General features: G+C 43.2%; 1 protein-coding gene across 2 annotated transcripts in view; it reads right to left on the minus strand.

The window, feature by feature from the left end:
• The window catches only part of prom (prominin), a 47257-nt gene that overhangs the window by 12657 nt on the left and 10399 nt on the right, over positions 1-24201 (minus strand). Inside the window, exons 1-5 of one of the 2 annotated variants that reach the window (XM_069302969.1) lie at positions 20270-20942; positions 15447-15502; positions 15067-15275; positions 13013-13200; positions 2420-2515 (exon numbers count right to left, since the gene is read on the minus strand). In XM_069302969.1, the coding sequence (XP_069159070.1) occupies positions 2420-2515; positions 13013-13200; positions 15067-15275; positions 15447-15502; positions 20270-20894 (1174 nt within the window). In that variant the 5' untranslated portion in view covers positions 20895-20942. Of the gene's footprint in view, positions 1-2419; positions 2516-13012; positions 13201-15066; positions 15276-15446; positions 15503-20269; positions 20943-24201 lie in introns of those variants that run through there. The other variant, XM_069302970.1, reaches the window with a different exon arrangement.

The raw sequence follows: 24201 nt of genomic DNA on the forward strand, positions 1-24201 counted from the left end.
TGGCGCTACACTGACACGTTGAGAGCCTGGCGCTACACTGACACGTTGAGAGCCTGGCGCTACACTGACAAGTTGAGAGCCTGGCGCTACACTGACAAGTTGAGAGCCTGGCGCTACACTGACAAGTTGAGAGCCTGGCGCTACACTGACACGTTGAGCGCCTGGCGCTACACTGACACGTTGAGAGCCTAGCGCTACACTGACACGCTGAGAACCTAATGGTACACTGACAAGTAGTGGGTGCCCTCGTCTGGGAACCATACGGGATGGTTCCCAGGAATTAAGGAACATTAACGAAGAATGTGAAACAAAAGCTCCCAAAATATGTCACCCGGAAATGTATCAACTCACGAATGTCTACAAAAGTTACCTAATAATAACAGTCGTAGCAAAACAGTCAGAAATGTAATAAAAGCCAAGAAGTAAGAGTGTTACACTAGGTGGTAAAGGGATCAAATCGTATACCTTTTATGTACGGACATACGAGCGGCTTTTAAGCCAAATCTGATAATGAAATTAAATCAAAACGACATTAAAACGAATTACAAAAGCGGTATTACTTGATTATGAAAAATATTAGAACATTCTAAACAAAAAGTCTAATTTCAGACCTATTCTTTACGGGTATTAAACACTGTTGCGTGTGGTAAAACATCAACCCGTCCTCCAGATGCTATAGTGCCTGGCAACGTTGCGTTGTGTCAACCACTTGTTAGAGTCCATAGAAATGTGAATCTGCTTCCAGTGTTATATAGTGGTAATGGCTTGGTGCTTTCCCCTGACAAATTCCCTCTCTCCCTCCCTCCTGTGTTTTCTGTAATGTACTGGTAGCTAGTTGTAGTGTAGCTAGTTGTAGTGTAGCTAGTTGTAGTGTAGCTAGTTGTAGTGTAGCTAGTTGTAGTGTAGCTAGTTGTAGTGTAGCTAGTTCTGTTTGTGTAGAGATGTGCTAGTTGTTTATTCTGACACTGATAGTCTTATCTTGAGGTTATCTTGAGATGATTTCGGGGCTTTAGTGTCCCCGCGGCCCGGTCCTCAACCAGGTCTCCACCCCCAGGAAGCAGCCTGTGACAGCTGACTAACACCCAGGTATCTATTTTAATGCTAGGTAACAGGGGCATAGGGTGAAAAACTCTGCCCATTGTTTCTCGCCGGCGCCCAGGATCAAACCCGGGACCACAGGATCACAAGTCCAGTGTGGTGTCCGCTCGGCCGGATGGCTCCCCGTGCGGTCTGTGTGCAAGTATTGTTTCTATAAAACCTACATGCTCCTGCAGTCCGTCCTGTCGAGGACTGGACTGAGCCGTCGGTGTAGACACAGTGCTCGTGAGCTCTTAAGAGTTTTGATGGAGGAGGCAATTGTTTCAAGAGCGACAGCTTTGAGAAGAGCATGATTCACATTACCTTTCTTGGCGACGGGTGAGTATGATACTTGAATGGTGGGATACAGATAAAAATAATATTTACGGGTAGATTGCATTTAAAATGAATGTTCAGTTTTTATGAAATTGTAGGCATTTTTTACTCATCCATTTATCATACTCAAATTTTTTTTTTTTTGTATTAACATATTAGGTACATCTGCATTAGTGCAGCTACCCTAGACTATATGAAGTGGAGTACAGTGTGTCAAAAAGAAGCTAACTAGGTGATGCTAAAAAATCCCCATCACACAGGATGGTTAGTCATACAGAGGCATGTGATAAGCGGTCTGCACTGGCAGACTCCGGATGCATTTTGAGGATATCAACAACACAAGATTGAATAAAGTAGCAGTGGTAATACAAGTCCCCATCTCGCAGGATGGTTAGTCATACAGAGCCATGTGTTTAATAGCCTGCACTGGCAAATTTTGGGTATACTGTGAGGATATCTTCAAGAATACGAGAGTGAATAAAGTGATTGCAAAGCTCCAGGTACCTCATGCCAACTGGTCTGAAAGGTCTAATAACTGGGCATTCAGTGATGTAGTGCGGGAGATCATGCCGTAGTTCCTGCTCACAGAGTTTGCAACTGGAGTGCTCATACTCAAAATGTATTCTGCGTGATAAATAACTCTACGGACGTATCACTACTTATTTCAATTACTCTGCCATACCGACCAGGGAGGATCGAGAGGTGGACCTTCTAACCAAATCATGACCACCATTTTATAACCTTAAATTTCCTTTAGAATTTACATACGTATTTTCTCTAATAAACTTGAGAGATAATTTCAGTACTAAACGAGCAGCAATAACGTCCAAATAATCAGAGTAACGCAGACACCATTAAAGCCAATTAATACGTCATACTAATACACACGACGTATAACAGGCTGTGATTCACGTGTTCTTCAGGAAGTGAAGAAAGAACAAGTTATTACACACAGTAGTTACGTTTATACTAAGTGACAGGAGCAAGTAGTAGTGGGATGACTTACTGCTGCTGATGTGAAGCAAAGAGTCGAGCGCTGCTTCTATCTGGGCCTCCCCCGCCAGCTCTCGCTGCAGCGGTCGACCCAACAAGTACTCGATATCTGCAACATGACAACACCTGTTTCATGGCCTATGTAACATGACAACACCTGTTTCATGTCCACTGCAACATGACAACACCTGCGTCATGTCCACACTCACCAACACTGCCTCTAGTAACTATCTACTGTATACATAGAATGTATTGATGAATTTAAGTTGATAGTAAATTGTTCCGAGTGTTGAATGACGCGATATACATACTTTCAATTATCCTAAGCTATTGCTGGTGCCCCACAAGGTCTAAAACGTGAAGCAGCTCTTTCGCACAAAGTTTAAATGTTAGTACGCACTTACAAATTCGTAATATTAGATCAAAGTCATTTAAGTGCACATATTTCATCAAGACACCTTGTGCATGATGTGCCAACAATAAGAACAGCTTATTCTGTAGCTACTGAGGAACTCTGACGCCTTCCCGTCCCTTTCTCCTCATTGAGATAAAAACCTGGGGCTAGATTCATGATGCAGTTATGAAAGTACTTACGAACGTGTACATCTTGCCTCAATCTTTGACGGCTTTGGTTACATTTATTAAACAGTTTACCAGCACGAAAACTTGCCAATCATCTGTTGTTATTGTTATAAACAGCCTCCTGGTGCTTCCGAGCTCATTAACTGTTTAATAACTGTAAACAAAGCCGCCAAAGATTGAGAAAAGATGGACAGGTTCATAAGTACTTGCGTAACTGCTTCGTGAATCTGGCCCCAGATCCGTATCTATGTATCGGAAATGCAGTGGGTTAGTTCTCGGTAATGTCAACGACGCTGTTCATCCTAGGTCAAGCAAACCTCTAACTTACCAACCCCGAGACAGTAATGTGGCAACACTTGGGCAGTCTTTCACGAGCCCACTCAGTCAAGGCAGCTCTTCACCCCTGTGTTGCATATAATCAACTGGACGATAAGGTGGGCCTGTGCTTGCCAACTGGACGATAAGGTGGGCCTGTGCTTGCCAACTGGACGATAAGGTGGACCTGTGCTAGCCAACGGGACAATAAGGTGGGCCTGTGCTAGCCAACGGTGTGGGAACCGACCTGTGAGATTTATATTTATTTAATTTATATGAGTTTATATTTACGTTAATTTGTATACTTCGATAGCAATTTGTATAATGTTAAGTGGACTGTATTTCTGCAATAATCTCAGAATCTCACAAATCGATCCTCTACACATTAGGGGGGGTTTATATTACACATATGCAGCCAATCAAATTACAGTAATAGCTACATACATTGATGAGGTTCCTTCTCTTATAGTACAGCAGGTTAGTCCACCAGGTATAACTAGAGTGTAGACACCAAATTATCCTCTTTGAGGTAGCTTCTATCACCCAGTAACTGGTGCACATAATCTTGCATCCTCGTCTTGACCTGTCAAAAGTGCGCTAGCTGTGAAGCCAGAATCCTATATATGACAAGTATATCAGAGAAAACACTATACAGTACATGGAACATTAAAGACCTGGCTTAATTACCTTTAGTTTGAGGCGATTTCGCGATCTAACCGGGTCACCCTATATCCTGACATTAATGGCCATAAATGAATGATAAACGGGTTTCGGATAGACACTTAACTTGAATTTGTAGACAGCGTGTTGACAATGGTACACTTCTGGTTTCCATAACACTACGTCCAAGTAAAATTAACAGGAGCCGAATTTGCTCCCGTGTGAGCCTCTGGTCTAGTCTCAATATAAATGGCTGCATCTAACACTCCATTCTATTGACGTCACTGGCCGACATTGTCCAGAATGATAGGAGCCGAACTCGCTCCACACGTCTCGGAGGTGACACAACAATGGCTCCCCTTCCTCCCCACTGACGCCTGGCCTACTTTGTCCAGATTTCAGAAAGTGATAGAAGGGTCACATTTACTCTACTTTAATATTGATAATTAAGTTAATTTATATAAGATGTTTTTATGATGGTAAAGTCCAAAGACTTATGTATTTAAGAATAATTCCCAGCAGAATAGCTGGTGAATTATAATAGTATGTGGTGATGATATCCCGTTTTCTATAGACGGTAATTCCACTACAAGTTACGTTTTCTATGGGTAACTTGCTTATACAACAGCAATTATCTGTATGATTATTAAATGGGGTCGGATTTTCCGACATAATTCCCCAGGGGGCTGCTCACGGGTCGAAGTCCTATTTAGAACAGACGAACACCGATACTCCTCCTTCGAATTATTACATTAATTTGATGTTAGTAGTTAGTAAGCACACATTTGTGCGTCTGTTCGTACAGGACGGATGTCCCGTACTAGAGTTGCAGGGGTTAGAAGTCTAATGCGAATTCATTTCCCTGTTAACTCTTGTAAGGCTAATATTCAAGCCTAATTACATATTATTTAACCCAGAAGACTGGATGTGATCAAGTACTACAGTCAAGTATGATTCAGGGACTGCAGTGAGATCAGTGACATCAGATATAACTTGAAGTTTCTTCAGGTAACTGGTCACTGATATATAAACACTGAGGCCCATGGAATACATCTTGATTAAATAATAAATGTATCAAATCAGTCATCAGATTTATTGGGGTTTAATTTAGTTAATTGATTCAGAAGATTGAATAGCTCATCATTAAAGTAAAGTATGGTTCTGAGACTGCAGTGGGTTCAGTGACATTGGTCGCAGTGACTTGTAGCTGCTTAAGCTACTGTTCACTGATTTGCCACTGAGGCCTCATGAACTCATCTTCAGCTTCAAATGATGATACTAACATCAACCTCTGTTGGTATAGTCAACTGTAATCTCCTTAGTATAATGCTACTGGAGAAATATAATCAGCTGACAAATTTAGATTTCTACTGGTATTGTTTATCTGCAGGCATAGGTCTCCTCAGGCTTGATACTGGGCCTGAGAGTAATTTACCTCCTGCAGAGTTTAACATGGTTATACCCTGATATTTAGTAGGGCTACCGATGAATCGATGGCAATAGTCTGTCCCAACAAGGAGACCGAAGTCAGTGAGGTGATCAGACTTAATATTATCTGCCAATTTTATTCCTCTATTTCTCAGGAATTTGGCTGTTGCTCTCAGACCTTGAACTTGTAGGTCTACTGGTATTTTGTCCACCACAATGGCTTGTACTCGACAGACGTACCTGCCTAAGCGTACTGATGGTTGTACCACCTGGTAGACTTGAGGTCCTGCATCTGTTACAAACCCTGAGATGTTGAATGACGTCTGGGCTACAGGCCTTAATTGTAGTTCATCTGCCAACTTTTTAGTGATATATGTTCTCTGGGATCCTTGGTCAAACAACCCACGGGTATGGACCTTGGCCCTCTTATTCAGGATGGTAATTTGGGCAGTAGGCAAAGTCGTATTACCTTTAGACTTTGCCGATTGGACACTGTTTGTTTGTTGCACCTTGCAGTACTGTACTGTGGTGGGAATGCTATCTTCCACCTTGGGTTTTGGAGACGTTGTTTTGGTGTCTCTGCACAATGCTGCATGGTGCTGACCTTTGTTACACCTATTACAGGTGTGTAATTGGGTATCACAGTCGTTGATGTTATGTTTCCTGAGGCACCTCGTGCAATGTTGCAAATCCTTGAGTCGCTCAACACGGGCGTCACTATCAGGAAAATTAGAGCAGTGGTACATTGAATGTTTCTCATTGCAGAACAAACATGTTCCATAGCTTCCAGTACCCTTTGGTGTCACGTTCTTGGGTGACACAGTAACTATAGGCTTGGAGGGTCCCACTGCATATACGCCCACACTGCTACTGTTCCACTTTGGTGTTGAATTATATTGTCTAGATTGATTTGGAGTACCTTTGGTACTCTGTGGTTTACTATTATTGGTTTCTGAGGGTTTACTTGGTGGTTTTAATTTGTCATGTGTTCGTAATTGATGAACTACTGACTTTAAACCTTCAGATATTTCATTCATGGATAAGATACTTTTATTGTAATGAGCACTCATTTGTCTCAATATGTCCCTAGGTATTTTCTCCTGGACAATTATTTTCAAGACCCACTCAGCCCCGTTTGTATCTGCTGTCAGGCTGAGGGCATTGATCAATGATTCTACCTCCAGCTTGAAGACTTGGAGTGAATCAGCTGAAGCCTCCGGTGGGGGTAAATGCAACAGCTCATGAACTAAATGTGATGTTCTTACTTCTGGATCAGCATAATTATCCTTGAGGAGTTTTACTGCCAGATCATAGCCGTCATTAGTTAATCTCAGATGGGATACTACTGTTTTAGCCTCACCTGATAATTGGCCTTGCAAATAAGAGAATTTACTACTCTTTGGTAAAGATTGTTTTGAGTCTACAAGGTCAACGAATTTGTTCCAAAATTCGTCCCAATCTTCCTCATCTTTTCCTGAGAAAGTGGGTAAATTAATTGGAGGGAGTCGAGCTTCTGCTTGACTCGTATTAGATGCAACTGTTGTTGTTGTTGCTGTTGCCTTGTTCTGGGCAATTAATTTGACATAAGGCTGTAACGTGGCCTGAGTGTGATCTTCATAATTCGCAAGATCAACCATAATGTCGTCTATTTCTGTTTCTGATAAATTAGTGTTGGCAAGTTCAGCCACATATGTTGCTATTTGACATTTAATTTGCTCAAATTTACCTGCAGCTGCTTGATAATAGCTTTCCAGGTCAGCATAATCAACTTGAGATTGTTGTGACAAATCTTCACATTTCTTGATCTGTCTTGTTAAGTGGCCTTTAAGACCTGCAAGGGTTCTTTTCATTCTCCCTGCATTATCCATACTGGCTAGTTGGTGAAGCCTTGTGGGACTTGTACTTGGGCTGCTCATAATACTGAACAAACACTAATGGTAGCCTAGGGTAAATTCTGAACTCACTAGGCAATAATCCTACCTCTACTAGAGGTTAGCACTTAAAATTAATACACATTATATATATATACAATCATCCACACTAATGATTTGAGTGATAAACCAGTGTCACTGGAAGTACCTTTAGGTTAGCTCTTCTATATCACCCTAGGATGGAAGAGACACTAATTAATCACTCAAAGGTGTAATGATCATAAGTAAATTATTATATATACAACTCAACTCGAGTTGATAAAAATTACACCCAAAATAGGGTCTGGACCATTCATTAATGGTGCTAGGTTAATCAATATAGTACAACTGACTATGGTAATAATGGGACTAGGATGAACGATAATAGTTCAACTAGTCAATGGTTAATATCCTACCCTGTTGTGGGTTGGCAATTAGTAAATATTATACTGTGATCACTAGTGCAATATATATTAAATAATTCTCTATCTTGGAGAAATAATATACACAATTATTGATAATAGCCTCTTAATTAGCCTCTATGAAACTTCTAATATTATCTAGAAGTATTAAATGTTATTAGTGACCTCGCGAAATAAAGTCCACAAAATTCGTGGATAATCTCTCGCGAAATGTAACACCACGAAATCCGTGAACAATCTCGCGAAGACACAGTCACTAATTTGGCTGGATTCTATATTAGCGCTGTCATTTCACGAAATAACACGCCACCAAATCTGTGGGTGTGCATGAAACCGCTGACTAAGGCTGAACTGGGCTGAGGGAGGCTCCTGAGCTCCCTCGAGGCTACGCTGCCGTCTATGACTGGCTGGCTTTGTTTAAATAACACTGCACTAGTATTTAATGAATCCACTGGATAACTGGTTCATCCGGTACTAAGATGACCAAATGTGGGTTCAAAGGATCAAATAATCCGTCATCCGGTTCGAAGATGACCAAATAATGTGGGAACCGACCTGTGAGATTTATATTTATTTAATTTATATGAGTTTATATTTACGTTAATTTGTATACTTCGATAGCAATTTGTATAATGTTAAGTGGACTGTATTTCTGCAATAATCTCAGAATCTCACAAATCGATCCTCTACACATTAGGGGGGGTTTATATTACACATATGCAGCCAATCAAATTACAGTAATAGCTACATACATTGATGAGGTTCCTTCTCTTATAGTACAGCAGGTTAGTCCACCAGGTATAACTAGAGTGTAGACACCAAATTATCCTCTTTGAGGTAGCTTCTATCACCCAGTAACTGGTGCACATAATCTTGCATCCTCGTCTTGACCTGTCAAAAGTGCGCTAGCTGTGAAGCCAGAATCCTATATATGACAAGTATATCAGAGAAAACACTATACAGTACATGGAACATTAAAGACCTGGCTTAATTACCTTTAGTTTGAGGCGATTTCGCGATCTAACCGGGTCACCCTATATCCTGACATTAATGGCCATAAATGAATGATAAACGGGTTTCGGATAGACACTTAACTTGAATTTGTAGACAGCGTGTTGACAATGGTACACTTCTGGTTTCCATAACACTACGTCCAAGTAAAATTAACAGGAGCCGAATTTGCTCCCGTGTGAGCCTCTGGTCTAGTCTCAATATAAATGGCTGCATCTAACACTCCATTCTATTGACGTCACTGGCCGACATTGTCCAGAATGATAGGAGCCGAACTCGCTCCACACGTCTCGGAGGTGACACAACAATGGCTCCCCTTCCTCCCCACTGACGCCTGGCCTACTTTGTCCAGATTTCAGAAAGTGATAGAAGGGTCACATTTACTCTACTTTAATATTGATAATTAAGTTAATTTATATAAGATGTTTTTATGATGGTAAAGTCCAAAGACTTATGTATTTAAGAATAATTCCCAGCAGAATAGCTGGTGAATTATAATAGTATGTGGTGATGATATCCCGTTTTCTATAGACGGTAATTCCACTACAAGTTACGTTTTCTATGGGTAACTTGCTTATACAACAGCAATTATCTGTATGATTATTAAATGGGGTCGGATTTTCCGACAAACGGGACGATAAGGTGGGCCTGTGCTAGCCAACGGGACGATAAGGTGGGCCTGTGCTAGCCAACTGGACGATAAGGTGGGCCTGTGCTAGCCAACTGGACGATAAGGTGGGCCTGTGCTTGCCAACTGGACAATAAGGTGGGCCTGTACTAGCCAACTGGACGATAAGGTGGGCCTGTGCTTGCCAACTGGACAATAAGGTGGGCCTGTGCTAGCCAACTGGACGATAAGGTGGGCCTGTACTAGCCAACTGGACAATAAGGTGGGCCTGTGCTAGCCAACTGGACAATAAGGTGGGCCTGTGCTTGCCAACTGGACAATAAGGTGGGCCTGTGCTAGCCAACTGGACAATAAGGTGGGCCTGTGCTTGCCAACTGGACAATAAGGTGGGCCTGTACTAGCCAACGGGACAATAAGGTGGGCCTGTGCTAGCCAACTGGACGATAAGGTGGGCCTGTGCTAGCCAACTGGACAATAAGGTGGGCCTGTGCTAGCCAACTGGACGATAAGGTGGGCCTGTGCTAGCCAACTGGACGATAAGGTGGGCCTGTGCTAGCCAACTGGACAATAAGGTGGGCCTGTGCTTGCCAACTGGACAATAAGGTGGGCCTGTACTAGCCAACGGGACAATAAGGTGGGCCTGTGCTAGCCAGCAACTAGCGTGTCCTGAACAATCACGTGTTCTACACAGAGGTGAGAGTCGCTGTATCATAAACCTTCACAAAGGAATTCAAACTTCAGCAAACCATTGGAGCTGAACGAGGGTTTGTTAATTGAAGGCTCGTGACTGATTGATCGAGTTGGGAGGAAGCCCGGGCGCGGGGACGATATTGGTTATTCCACGCCTGAACGGACCACGAGGCCTTAAACGTTATTCAACGCTCACGACATTGAATCGGCGTTGAACTGCCGTTGCTTTTTGATAGTGTGTCTACCGGGTAGTGTGTCTACCGGGTAGTGTGTCTCTACCGGGTAGTGTCTCTACCGGGTAGTGTGTCTACCGGGTAGTGTCTCTACCGGGTAGTGTGTCTACCGGGTAGTATCTCTACCGGGTAGTGTCTCTACCGGGTAGTGTCTCTACCGGGTAGTGTCTCTACCGGGTAGTGTGTCTACCGGGTAGTGTGTCTACCGGGTAGTGTGTCTACCGGGTAGTGTGTCTACCAGGTAGTGTGTCTACCAGGTAGTGTGTCTACCGGGTAGTGTGTCTACCAGGTAGTGTCTACTGTAGAATACTTTATGTAAAGCATTCGTCAAATTGTGAACGTATATGAAGGATTATTTACGATTTCGTCTGAAATTTTTGGTCCATATATTAGCCACTGGATTTAAGACACAGTATATTCGTTTAGTTCGATTTAGAGTGGCACTGGGCTTAAGACCAACAACAACAACGGTGAGGTTATTAAGTTCGTCACAATAACTTGCTCACTAGCCACCAGTGAACGTTAATATAATCGTATATATATAATATAATCGTTAGTATGATCACAACTAAACTCGTTATATACCAAGAAGCTCTGTATAATTCTGTGTATATCTATCCTTTTAAATTGTTTGATATCAATTTCCAAGAATTTGATATTCACTTTCATCTTGAAATGTTTAGTAATGTTACATTATCTATATTCCGATTTAAAACTGACATGGCCAAATTTAATTTAAACATTTATTCGTTATTTGAAGCCTAGCGGGCTTCATATTAATTATCGAATCTAAATGCGATTTCTCATATTCCTCGTTAAATATGGTGACCAAAATTGCACGCACCGGACCCGCTAGTTAACTGTACAACTAGAATGAGTTTCCTAGGAAAAATTTCAGTAGATTTATCAATAGAAGCAAGAACATTGACGCCTTATTTTACCGTCTCAGTCCACTGTCGATTTGTCTTGAAATTATTACCCACTATTAGCGCTCAGGTTCATCCAACAGCTTGTAAATATGTGATATATTACTTGTAGTTGACAGCACTGAAGCTCACTTGAACTTTGCCTGGAGATAAGCAAATACTGACCGTTGAACTGGTTCCAGAACCAAGAACCTCTGCCGGGAGACACTTGTGTGTCCAATTTAAGAGGTAGTTTGAGCCAGCCAGAAGCCTCGCCCGCTTGAACGGGTTGATGATCCTCCTCTCCACCCTTCACAACCCGTTGTCAATGTCAATCATGTACAGGAAGAGATTTGGGCCAAAGTGTGACCCCTTGGAACATCGTGCTTGGTAAACACAACAAACTGGTTGATAGACTCGGCCACAAAACGTTTCCTAATCCGTATGTCGCTGACGAAGGACAGACGACCACAGGCTATGGCCATATTTGAAGATACGAAACAGGTTACCCGTAGTATCTCGCCAAATATCTTTTCAACTGTTACTGCTGGCATTATAAACGACAATTATAAACCAAAGAAGTAGGCTTCCGGAATGCAGGTACGCAAGGCTTCAGCATCGGAGTCTGCGAGGACATAGCAGGAACACCAAATTGGCAGGAATCCAAGCAGAACTTAAACGTCTTACTCCTGCTAAGATGACATACAACCAATGTTGAATTTTCATCAGCAAGGAATGTGGAAACTTTAAGACTCCTACACCACACGAAAGTACTGCGACATTCAATATATTAACAATCTTTGGTCCATGAAATCTGACTACCTGAGGACTGTATAAAAACGCATAAATTCCTGCAGTAAAAATCCTTGTCTCGGAGGAAGGCTGCACATAAAGGTTTTATTGGTCAAGTCAACTCCATCAGCAGATTTCGGCCCGTCTGTAAAGAGAGCGGAAGAGCGGAATATGCGTGGAAAAGTTGAAGAAAAAGATGTTTCATGAGAGTAAGGAGGAGTGTATGGATGTGTGGGTGGGGGGAAGGGGGTGTTACTACACATGACTACACAAGTTAGGATTTACAAACTTTTACACCCTAGACTTTTCCAGGTGGGTGATGGCAGCACAATACGCGAGGACACGTTGCAGGCGGCCTGCACAGACTTAACCCTGCACAAGCACTACAGTATATTTGGTGCCTGGTTAGTTGGCGATATTTTCTAATTGCTTTTGTCTCCAAAGTATTAAAAACTGCTATTATTCCTCTCAAACTTTACTTTGACCTTTACCTCAGACAGCTCAGGAAAGACGTGTCAAAGGTTACCTGAAGACTGCAGACTCCTTATCTAGAGCTGTGACATTATATCACAGCTCTACATAAGGGTGGACAACAAATTTAACTTTGCATGGCGTGCTTTCAGATCTTTAACTCATTATTTCCAATGCTTTAAAGCTTGCAAGTATCGTGGCTTAATTCTAGTACTTCAATCGTGTTCTGTTTATCCCAATTGTTTATTCAAACAGGGTATACAAATAGCAGTGAATTATAATGTATTATAAACCCATAATGAACAACTGTATTTACTACTGAACAATGAATGACTGGACACCACCATGAGCCTGTGAATACAAGCCTTGCCACGTCCCATCTCGCCCGGTGTAGGTTACAACACTCTGAAGTTGCCACAAAACTCTAACATTTCAATACAAACAGTGCACATTATTGCCTTTAATCATTGCAAGTGATAATTATACACGTGCGATAGTGTGTAGCGAACCAGTGGGGGTCAGCCAGAGGCACCATGTGAAACATAATATTACAACCCACCATCTAGATCAGTGTTAATAGCGTGGACCGTTTGCTCGAGGGAGTCGGTGACGAGGAAGCGCAGTTGCATCTTGGTGTTGGCGAGGAAGGTGTTGAGGTCCCGCAGGTTGCTGTTGATGCTGTGTCTGGCCTGGCTGAGGGCGTCGCCTAGCCTCTGGTTGCTCACTACCACCACCACCAGGCCGGACCTGCAGGTAGCCACCACAACCATCAACCAATTGGAATAACTGCCGGAGAGTTAACATTAGGTTATATAATGGGAAACATATCCGCGTTATAGAGCCGTAACCATAATCCCCTATAACCCGGTGATCACACTTTCAAAATCTTGTACATCTATAGAACTCTGTAATATATAACAGGGTGGAATATATATCTAAGAGTCCGTCTGGCATCATTCTCCAACACGCTTCATGCGAGACAGCTGACCATGAAGACCATTTAACACTGACACAGGAAATATTAGGATTTACAAAAGGCAATTAATGTGTGTACAGTTCCACACACACCAAAAAATATGGGTTTGGACAGGAACTTTTTTTATTCGGTGCCTTTTGGATGACAAATTGAATTACTTAAAAAAAACGTACATTAATCATTTTTTAGACTTTACAATCTTAGGAAGTTAATGACCAATTGAAGACGATCTAGCCTATAAAACTGCCAGTTAAACATTGTATTTTAAACATTTAAATAATGTAACTTTCATGCACTGGAAAAGACAAAGCAGTATGTTGTTATACTTATACAAGCACTATTATTATTTTTTTTTTTTTGAGATATATACAAGAGTTGTTACATTCTTGTACAGCCACTAGTACGCGTAGCGTTTCGGGCAGGTCCCTGGAATACGATCCCCGCCGCGAAGAATCGTTTTTTCATCCAAGTACACATTTTACTGTTGAGTTAAACAGAGGCTACAGTTAAGGAATTGCGCCCAGTAAATCCTCCCCGGCCAGGATACGAACCCATGACATAGCGCTCGCGGAACGCCAGGCGAGTGTCTTACCACTACACCACGGAGACTATTAGAGTGTGTGTCCAAAGTTGCAGGTAGACCCTTGTGGCTAGCCTCGCCCAACTTGGCAGGGGGACTGATCCGGGGTACGGGACGAACATAGGCTAATTGGGGGGGGGGTAGGTCTACGTTTAATGCTTTAAGAAATATTAGTACTGTATTTATAAGAGACTCCAATACAATTTCCATGGACTCGAGTATGAAGTATTTATGATGATTCCCCTAAAGTTTAGTTATCACACTAATATATTTTCCGAGACCCATACAGTTGTTTCAGTGCCTCTTAATACATTTTCTGAGAGGAGAGGATGACCGAGGAGAGGATGACCAAGGAGAAGATGGGGGTGAAGAATGGGGGGGAAAGGATGGAAATAGGGGGAAACAGACCCGGTTATCCCTCCAATATAAATAAATGGAAATGTCCGTCTGTTCGAGGTTGGCGTGGAGAGGAGAGTGGGGAAGTGGAAAATGGAGAAGACGAGAGGGTAGAGAAGAGGTAGATGTAGGTAGACGAAAGATGAGGGGTATAATGGGGGAGGGTTGGGGGGGGGAGGTAGGAAATGACTATCCAAGCCACAGCCTGGTGCCCCCTCCTGGCTCCTTATAATACCGAAATTCGTCGATTTAATTTTGCAAATGAAACAGTGGCAATATATATTCTCCTGATCACAAAATATGAAACAATGGCAAGAGTGCGCAGAACACCATCACACTGGGAAGGAGCAGCTGTGATGCTGTCTGCCGTGTGTAAAATATTTGTATGATCAATAAACTCATTACATTCCCCGATAGATACAGGGGCCTTGAATGAAGAACATCTTCAATTCCAAGATTACCATAAAAAAGAGAGAGAGGTAAAGAGGAAAGGAGAGAGAGAGGTAAAGAGGAAAGGAGAGAGAGAGGTAAAGAGGAAAGGAGAAAGAGAGAAAGATAAAACAAGAGAAAAAAACAAAAGAGGAGAATGAAAAAGACAGAAAAAGAGATGCATACAAAAAGTCAACACTAAGATGTTGCGCAGTAGCGGACAGGAACATACAGTACAGCGCAGGATATGAAGGAGAGGGCGACGGTGAGCATCCTCCTGCGGCAGTGGAAGCACTCGGCGCGGCCGTGCTGGGTCTTGCTGGCCCCACACCTGCCGGCGAGGCGGCAGCAGCACACCAGCAGCCCCACAAGGGGCATCCCCGTCGCCAGGGCCCCACACACCCCTAGGCACGCCGCCAGCAACGGCTCCGCCTGCAGCGACTGATATAACAACGGCCTCAACATTTAAATAAAACATTATACAAAGAATAAGCTCTAATGAAACTATAATGAAAATGCTAATTTACAAATATGCATTACAAATTACATCGAGGTCCTGGCAATGCCATTTTCGTCACAGACTCGTTAGATACAAGAGAAGGGGAGACTGACCTGGATGAGAAGCTGCAGGGGTGTGATCCGGTGCTCCACGGCCGCCCGCACCAGTTCTGCGGGATACACCACCTTTGTACACATCATTAATTACTTAAGTGAAGCGGAATTACCAATACACACATTTCCCCGGAGCCTAATGATGAGGGCCGCGGCGTCGTGTCCCTCAGCGCGCGTTTCCAAAGTCAGTTTAATACATTTTCACAGGATGTGTTAAGGGATTTTTGTAGAATATGTTTGGGAAGACCTGCTGAAGGCATCTGGGTGGTAGAGGTGAAATTTGCGTTGTGTGAAACTGCTGAATGGACCAATTATACAGCCGCATGAAGGTCTTTATGACCCTCTGGTATTTTCTGTGGACTCTAACACACGAAGGAACCCAGGGTATGAATTTGGCAGACATCCCATGAAGTCATTCGTGAGTGTTCTGAACAAGGGGCTCGTGGTGAGGAAATTGACTCATATATTATAGTTTGTTTTTCTTGGTGCTTTGTTTCTAAATTAATAAAATTGGAACTTCAATTAGCGCTTAATGTAATGTTCTCAAAAATTAAATTTATTTAATTAGATGTTGTTTAAATGCCAGTGACCAAAGTTCTCATTCTCCATTCACTCACTCACTCTCACTCACTCACTCTCACTCACTCACTCTCACTCACTCTCACTCACTCACTCTCACTCACTCTCACTCACTCACTCTCACTCACTCACTCTCACTCACTCTCACTCACTCACTCACTCTCACTCACTCACTCTCACTCACTCACTCTCACTCACTCACTCACTCTCACTCACTCACTCTCACTCACTCACTCTCACTCACTCTCACTCTCACTCACTCTCACTCTCACTCACTCTCACTCTCACTCACTCTGGGTCTCTGTTTGGATCACTTGATATGTTGTGTGAGTCTCGTAGCCGTGTAAGGACTACGAAGTAGGCTCCGTCCGGCTAAGAACTCTCCCGGTAATACGATTATCTGAAACGGCTTCTGTTAGGTCAGTTTTTGTGAAGTGTTGAGACTCCCAGGAGAGCTGACAGAGCGACTCCCTCACACCACGTGTTTATTTATTACACACACACACACACAAAATAAATATAATATATATATATATATATATATATATATATATATATATATATATATATATATATATATATATATATATATATATATATATATATGCAAACGAGCCTGAATGGTCCCCAGGACTATATACAACTGAAAACTCACACCCCAGAAGTGACTCGAACCCATACTGCCAGGAGCAACGCAACTGGTATGTACAGGGACGCCTTAATCCGCTTGACCATCACGACCGGACATAAGGAAGTGATAGCCTAAGCTATTTGAACCACTTCCCCGCCGGCACTCCGATAGTAATCTTGGGCATAGCATTTTATCAAATCACCTCATTCTTTGGGGCAACACGTGAGGAACACAAATGCAAACAAGAACTTGTTTGCATTTGTGTTCCTCATGTGTTGCCCCAAAGAATGAGGTGATTTGATAAAATGCTATGCCCAAGATTACTATCCGAGTGCCGGCGGGGAAGTGGTTCAAATAGCTTAGGCTATCACTTCCTTATGTCCGGTCGTGATGGTCAAGCGGATTAAGGCGTCCCTGTACATACCAGTTGCGTTGCTCCTGGCAGTATGGGTTCGAGTCACTTCTCGGGTGTGAGTTTTCAATTATATATATATATATATATATGTCGTACCTAGTAGCCAGAACTCACTTTTTGGCCTACTATGCAAGGCCCTATTTGCCTAATAAGCCAAGTTTTCCTGAATTAATATATTTTTTCTAATTTTTTTCTTATGAAATGATAAAGCTACCCATTTCATTATGTATGAGGTCAATTTTTTTTTATTGGAGTTAAAATTAACGTAGATATATGACCGAACCTAACCAACCCTACCTAACCTAACCTAACCTATCTTTATAGGTTAGGTTTGGTTAGGTAGCCCAAAAAGGTAGGTTAGGTTAGGTAGTCGAAAAACAATTAATTCATGAAAACTTGGCTTATTAGGCAAATCGGGCCTTGCATAATAGGCTGAGAAGTGAGTTCTGGCTACTAGGTACGACATATATATATATATATATATATATATATATATATATATATATATATATATATATATATATATATATATATATATATATATATATTTGTGGAGACAGTAAGGGGGAGGGAGGGGGTTGGACAGACCAGGGGGGTGGACAGTACAGAGGGGGGTGGACAGTACAGAGGGGGTGGTAGACAGTACAGAGGGGGTGGTGGACAGTACAGAGAGGGGTGAACAGTACAGAGGGGGGTGGACAGTACAGAGGGGGGGGGTGGACAGTACAGAAGGGGGGGGTGGACAGTACAGAGGGGGGGGGGTGGACAGTACAGAGGGGTGGTGGACAGTACAGAGGGGGGGTGGACAGTACAGAGGGGGGTGGACAGTACAGAGGGGGTGGACAGTACAGAGGGGGGGTGGACAGTACAGAGGGGGGGTGGACAGTACAGAGGGGGGGTGGACAGTACAGAGGGGGGGTGGACAGTACAGAGGGGGGGTGGACAGTACAGAGGGGGGGGGTGGACAGTACAGAGGGGGGGGTGGACAGTACAGAGGGGGGGGTGGACAGTACAGAGGGGGGGTGGACAGTACAGAGGGGGGGTGGACAGTACAGAGGGGGGGGGTGGACAGTACAGAGGGGGGGGGGTGGACAGTACAGAGGGGGGGTGGACAGTACAGAGGGGGGGGTGGACAGTACAGAGGGGGGTGGACAGTACAGAGGGGGGTGGACAGTACAGAGGGGGGGGTGGACAGTACAGAGGGGGGGGTGGACAGTACAGAGGGGGGGGTGGACAGTACAGAGGGGGGGTGGACAGTACAGAGGGGGGGTGGACAGTATGGACGGGTAACAGTAGCTAGGGGCCTGCCCGCCAGGTCTCATCCCAGGCCGGAGTCTGCACCACCCAGGAAACCTTTCAACGTCAGTAATCATATTACAGACAAGTAACAGGAAACGTTCCCAGCCGAATAATGGACTAGCCTCAACCACACCCACGCCGCCACTCCCCAGCAACCCCCCCAACCCAACCACTCGCCCACACTTACTGTCAGGCCAAGGGGCCTGACAGATGAGTGGACTGCGCTTCGGCTTCATAGTCCTGAGGTTCTGGGTTCGATCCCCGGTGGAGGCGGAAACAAATGGGCAGAGTTTCTTTCACCCTGATGTCCCTGTTACCTAGCAGTAAATAGATACCTGGTAGTTAGACAGCTGCTACAGGTTGCTTCCTGGGGGTGTGTAACAGAGAAGGTGTAATGTGTAACCGGGCCGCAGGGACGCTAATCCCCGAAATCTCAAGATAACCCCAACACTCACAACTGGAAACAGGAAAACTGCCCGAGGGTTGGAAGACAGCCAAAGTAGTTCCATATTTCATGGGAGGTCTCCCGTCTCCAGTGACCTACTATACACTATGAAGAGTGGCAAGCAAAGTGCCTGTGCACACTTTTTCAATACCCATGGTGAGATCCCGTCTGGACCAACAGCCTTTCCTCACATCCAGATCCAACAGTTGTCTCTTGATCTCATCTCTCGTAATTTCGAACACTTCCAAGGCCGCCTGGTTTACTTCCCCCTCTCCTAGCGCAGTGACCTCACCTTGTTCTATTGTGAAGGCCCCCTGGAACCTCCTGTTGAATTCTTCACACACCTCTTTGTCATTCTCTGTATGCCTGTCCTTCCTTGTTCTAAGTTTCATTACCTGTTATTTCACTGTCATTTTCCTCCTGATGTGACTGTGGTGTAGCTTTAGTTCGGTCTTGGCTTTGTTTGCTATATCATTTTCATAAGTTTTCTCTGCTTCTCTTCTCACCCTGACGTACTCATTCCAGGTTCTCTGGTATTTCTCTCTGCTTTCTGGTGTTCTGTTATTTCGGAAGTTCCTCCACGCCCTTTTGTTAAGTTCCTTTGCTTCCATACATGCCCTATTTAACCATGGATTCCTCTTTTGCTTCTCGGATTTTTCCTTTTGGGCCGGGATGAACCTGTTTATTGCCTCCTAACACTTTTGGATGACATAGTCCATCATGTCTTGTACAGATTTAGCTCTGAGGTCTGTGTCCCATGGTATATCCCTTAGGAAACTTTTTATCTCCTCATAATTTCCCTTTCGGTATGCCAGCCTTTTGTTTCCTAGTTCTTTTTTTTTTCTTGGAGAGATAAATCCTAGCTCTACCAGGTACTCAAAGATCAATACACTGTGATCACTCATTCGCAAGGGGGCTTCCAACTTAACTTCCCATATATGCCACTCATTTAGGGTAAATATCAGATCAAGCATAGCTGGTTCATCTTCCCCCCCCCCCTCTCATTCTTGTCGGTCCCTTGATGTGTTGGCTTAGAAAGTTTCTTGTTGTCACCTCGAGCAGCTGAGCTCTCCATGTATGTGTTGATGGCGTTAGGAGCCCATTAAGTGTGTGTGTAGCCTTCCCCACCACCTCCTAGGGATGGGTATGGGGTGCACTGCCACCCGCAGAATGGGTATGGCTTGTTTAATAAATTAAAAACTAATATTTTTCATAAAACTTGGTCCATAGGCCCCGTCGGTGGCCTATTGCCCCATGGGCTTGTGGGTTAATGGGCCCATGGCTTAATTTACTGGATAGATAGCAGAGTGGGCTTCCTAATAACTGACCTAATTATGCAAATTAACCGAAACATATTGTTAACCCATGGTCTGGATAACAATCACAGCTACACGGCTATTAATATGGACACAATCTGACTAAACAAAACATTCCCAGCGATAAATGAAACTTACCGAAGGGGAAGTGTGTAGGATGGAGGGCCGAGATGACGGCTCCAGCCCAGGCTAGAACTGTGGGCTTAGCGTGAGTAACGTCTGTGAGGTAGGGCTCGCCTTCTGGCACGGGTTCAAACTGCAACGTCCTGAGTAGTGGGTCACGGGCCTGGGAGCTCGGACTCTTCTCTTCATCCTCGTCGCGCTGGACGCCAGCAAACAACAAACGACTGGACACAGTCACAATTGGCAGCGGCAGGAACGTGGGGGCAGAGTCTGGGGTCTCACCTGAGGCTGGAGGCACGCTGTGGGAGGCACTAGAGTTCTGGTCACTCTGAAGAAAATGATTCTGAGAAAGCAACGACTCACTATCCCACGACAAAGTTCTGTTGGCCGAAGTTAGGCCTTTATTTATAGTCAAAACTGCCACCTCTGGGATGGTCTCGTTCTGCTTCACAACTTTTAGTCCCACGGTAATCCGAGGAAGCTGCGAAGCCTGAGAATCGCCACCAGTGCCCTGCTTCTCACAAATTAAGTCGTGACATGGGTTTGTACCGACAGGACTGGCCAGCGAGCCATCTCCTGGTACCCAAGCAACCACCGCCACTACCACACACACTCGCCGTGACCACATGCTACCACTCATCACTACACACGAGCCAAATACTCGCCGACTCCGTGCGTAACAGACCAGCGACAAGCTCATACTGCTTCCTTAGGGTCGGGGTGGGGGGGGGGGGGTATTAAGGGTGGGAGTGGTTAGGCAGGCTTGGGGAGGCTTCACCCACCCCTCCCTGCAAGCCCACACTGCCACCCACTGCTCACTTGTGGGGTGAATCTTGTTTGTTTTATGTAGCTTTTTACACTTGGCTATATATTTCGATAATTGCATATTTGTTTATGTTAAAATACGTCACCGTAGTTAAAAATTGAAGTTGCATCATAAACGTCTTTAAATTCAACCTGTCTTCAGGCCAAAAGGCCACGTTCATTAAAGTCGCAGCTGTTTTCAAAGGCACGTTCATAAATTTTACCAATTGTGTATATAAAAATTACTTTGCTCTAATATATAATATTAATTTATATATAAGTTATGTGTACAGTTAGGCGTAGATTAGGTTATGTATTTAAGTTCTGTTGGCGATTATTTGTATTTGTAGTACGTGGGTGAAGCATTTACAGCGTTGCGATTCGAACAGAGATCGTAAGCGAAGCACTGTTCAAACATTATCAGTTTTGAGTCGTGTGTCAGCCCGTCCTCCAAACAAAGACTCAAAAGTGATTCCATGCACCCGCCAAACCCCCTGTATATGAATGAAAAACGGTTTACACAAGACTCACAACTGATTTCATTTGAACACTTCCGAAACAAATGCTTCACTGACGAATTTTGTTCGAACCACAACGCTATAAATGCTTCACCCATGTACTACAAATACAAATAATCGCCAACAGAACCTAAACACCTAACTATGTATAGAACTTGAATGAATAATGTTAATATATATATACGAGAACACACCTATTTTTTAATTGTTAAATTCAATTGTTAAAATTGATGAATGCGTTTGGGAGCCCGGCCTGAGGACAGGTTATTGAAAGCGTACATTTGGACTCATTGACCGCCTACTCAATGTTAGTTTCTTTTTTACTTTAAAACATACTTTCACGCGTGGGGTCTGGGTTTCGAGCCTCCTAGAGCCCAGGCGAATAAAATAGAGTTTAAAATTACGACTTTTTATACCGAAAATATGCAAATTAGTGAAAACGGCGATTGGGTCAGATTTGCCCAAATCCTCCCCCCCCCTCCCTGCAGTTTTCAAATAACAATCACCATCGGAAATATGACTCTTGAGCGTTATTTTTTAGCAGACTTCTGGCTCATTGCACATATTTGGAGTTTCAAATTACTACTTTTTACATAGCTACATAGGTCACCGCAGGCTCCGGTCATTGTTGTCAGAGTAGACTCTAGCTAAAGATTTCACCGTAAACTAGATATTGTGTTGCTGCGTTGGAAGTGAAAGAATACATGCAAGTCCGTAGCTGTTGTTTATAAATATAGTGATTAATTCCAATTTCCAAAAAATTAATGACAATTTCAGGCATCTGTAAGATACGATTTATCATTTGTGTTTTTTATCATTCTATATAAATCGAAATGTAATTCAGAGCATTCGAACTTAAGGGTGTGTTTTTCTATATATTCCACCCTTACCCGTGAGCAAAATTACTAAAGGAGAGTTTTAAGTCCTTTAAAGTTTATGCAAATGTTCAGTTTACACAGTTGCCAAGTTATCAGGATAACATTACTGGCGATACACTGCGCGTAGCTAGGATGCAAAAAAACTAGGGTGCGCGAAGCTAGGCTGCGTGTACTTAAAAGTGCGCGTATCTCAGCCCAGCACACTAGACACGTGAGGACAGCAAGGCCTCTTCGACAGGCTCCTCAACAGGCTGCAACAGACCTTCAGGAAGCTGTGTGAGAGACGTACTGTGGCTCCCGGCGGAGGAAGGACTAGGCTCCACCTCCCGTGGCTTCAGGAGAGTCAAGATGAAGCGTCAGGTAGAAGTAGGACAAGTACTGCTGCTCTTCGTCATGTATTCCAGTATGTTTATACATTGTATTATGTTGTTTTACCAGTCAACCAGCTGGAAATGGGTTATTTTTCGCGCCATAATAACTGAACTCGTAACTGCGGCTAGTAGCCAAGGTTGCCACGAGTAGATGTTATCTTTACTGTTCAGCGGTATGTATATGCAACCCGTCTTCTTACAAATGCCATCGCTTTTGGCTCGTATGCGCTATGGCCAAAAATTGCCGTAATCCAAAATGGAAATTTATTTTCCAAATGAAATGAACCCAAAACAGCAAGTTTTGGGTCCTCTTGTAGGTTAGGAGAGCAACAAGTTCTCCTAAAGGTTTCAAAACGTCATGAACACTGTTAATTTAAACTGTAAGAGGACGGATTGGTATATGGGCTCTGACTACCCCACAGGCGCCGCACCCATCACGACCTCCTAAGCTCAGCACATTATTGAACCTAAGCTCAAGACACATTATTGAACATAAGCTCAGCACATACTATAGGCGACAATACATCATTACTCAAGTTTTAACTTTGTAATGATTAGTTTACAAGTAGCCTGATGAATTGATAAAGTTCACATAGTCAAGCGTGTATGTGAAATAATTATTACATTTTTATCAAATCATTGATGTTGATACACTAATAAATAAATATTTGTATTAAACATTTTCAGTCTCAATACTTAATCGAAATTTCCGTTTTGTAGTGACCATGAAATTTAAAAATTGGACGCAATTTCAAAATGCCGAAGACCCAAGCAATAACTTGTCTTACTAGCCATATAGCAAGTTGATTCCAGTGACTAGACTCACCAGTTTTAAGAGTAAAAGCTGACACACTCTTCAGCTGTCTTCATTTTCAAAATGTTGACTAATTACTCAAAACCCCTGTAAATTGTATTGATTTTATTTTAATCAACTTCTGAATTATACCAAAGCATAATGTAGCAAGTAGATTTTAATTTAATAATATGATTAATAATAATTCATTGTGTCGAGGGACAGGAAGCTAGTTTGTATATACATGTTAGGCTTCTATGTCGAGGTCACTCCCAAAGTCGTCCTACTGATCCCTTCCCAGGATGCAATTCCACAACAAGATGAATAACTCCTGGATACCTATTATTGCTGGGTGAACAGACGCACTAGGTCATAGGAAACGTGCCCAACCATTTCTGTTTCAGCCGGAATTCGAACACAGAATTCCCGATTGTGAGTGAAGAACAAACCTGACAGTACTACCGGGACTTAGTGTGAAAATTCTAAATTTGAAGAATTGAGCATCTCCATGAACGCTAACAACATAAGCTCAATAGGAATTGTTCATATTCAAAACAAATTCCTACGGAAGAAATATTTCTGA

The sequence above is a fragment of the Procambarus clarkii genome, chromosome 49, assembly GCF_040958095.1.
Source record: "Procambarus clarkii isolate CNS0578487 chromosome 49, FALCON_Pclarkii_2.0, whole genome shotgun sequence".
NCBI lineage: Eukaryota > Metazoa > Arthropoda > Malacostraca > Decapoda > Cambaridae > Procambarus > Procambarus clarkii.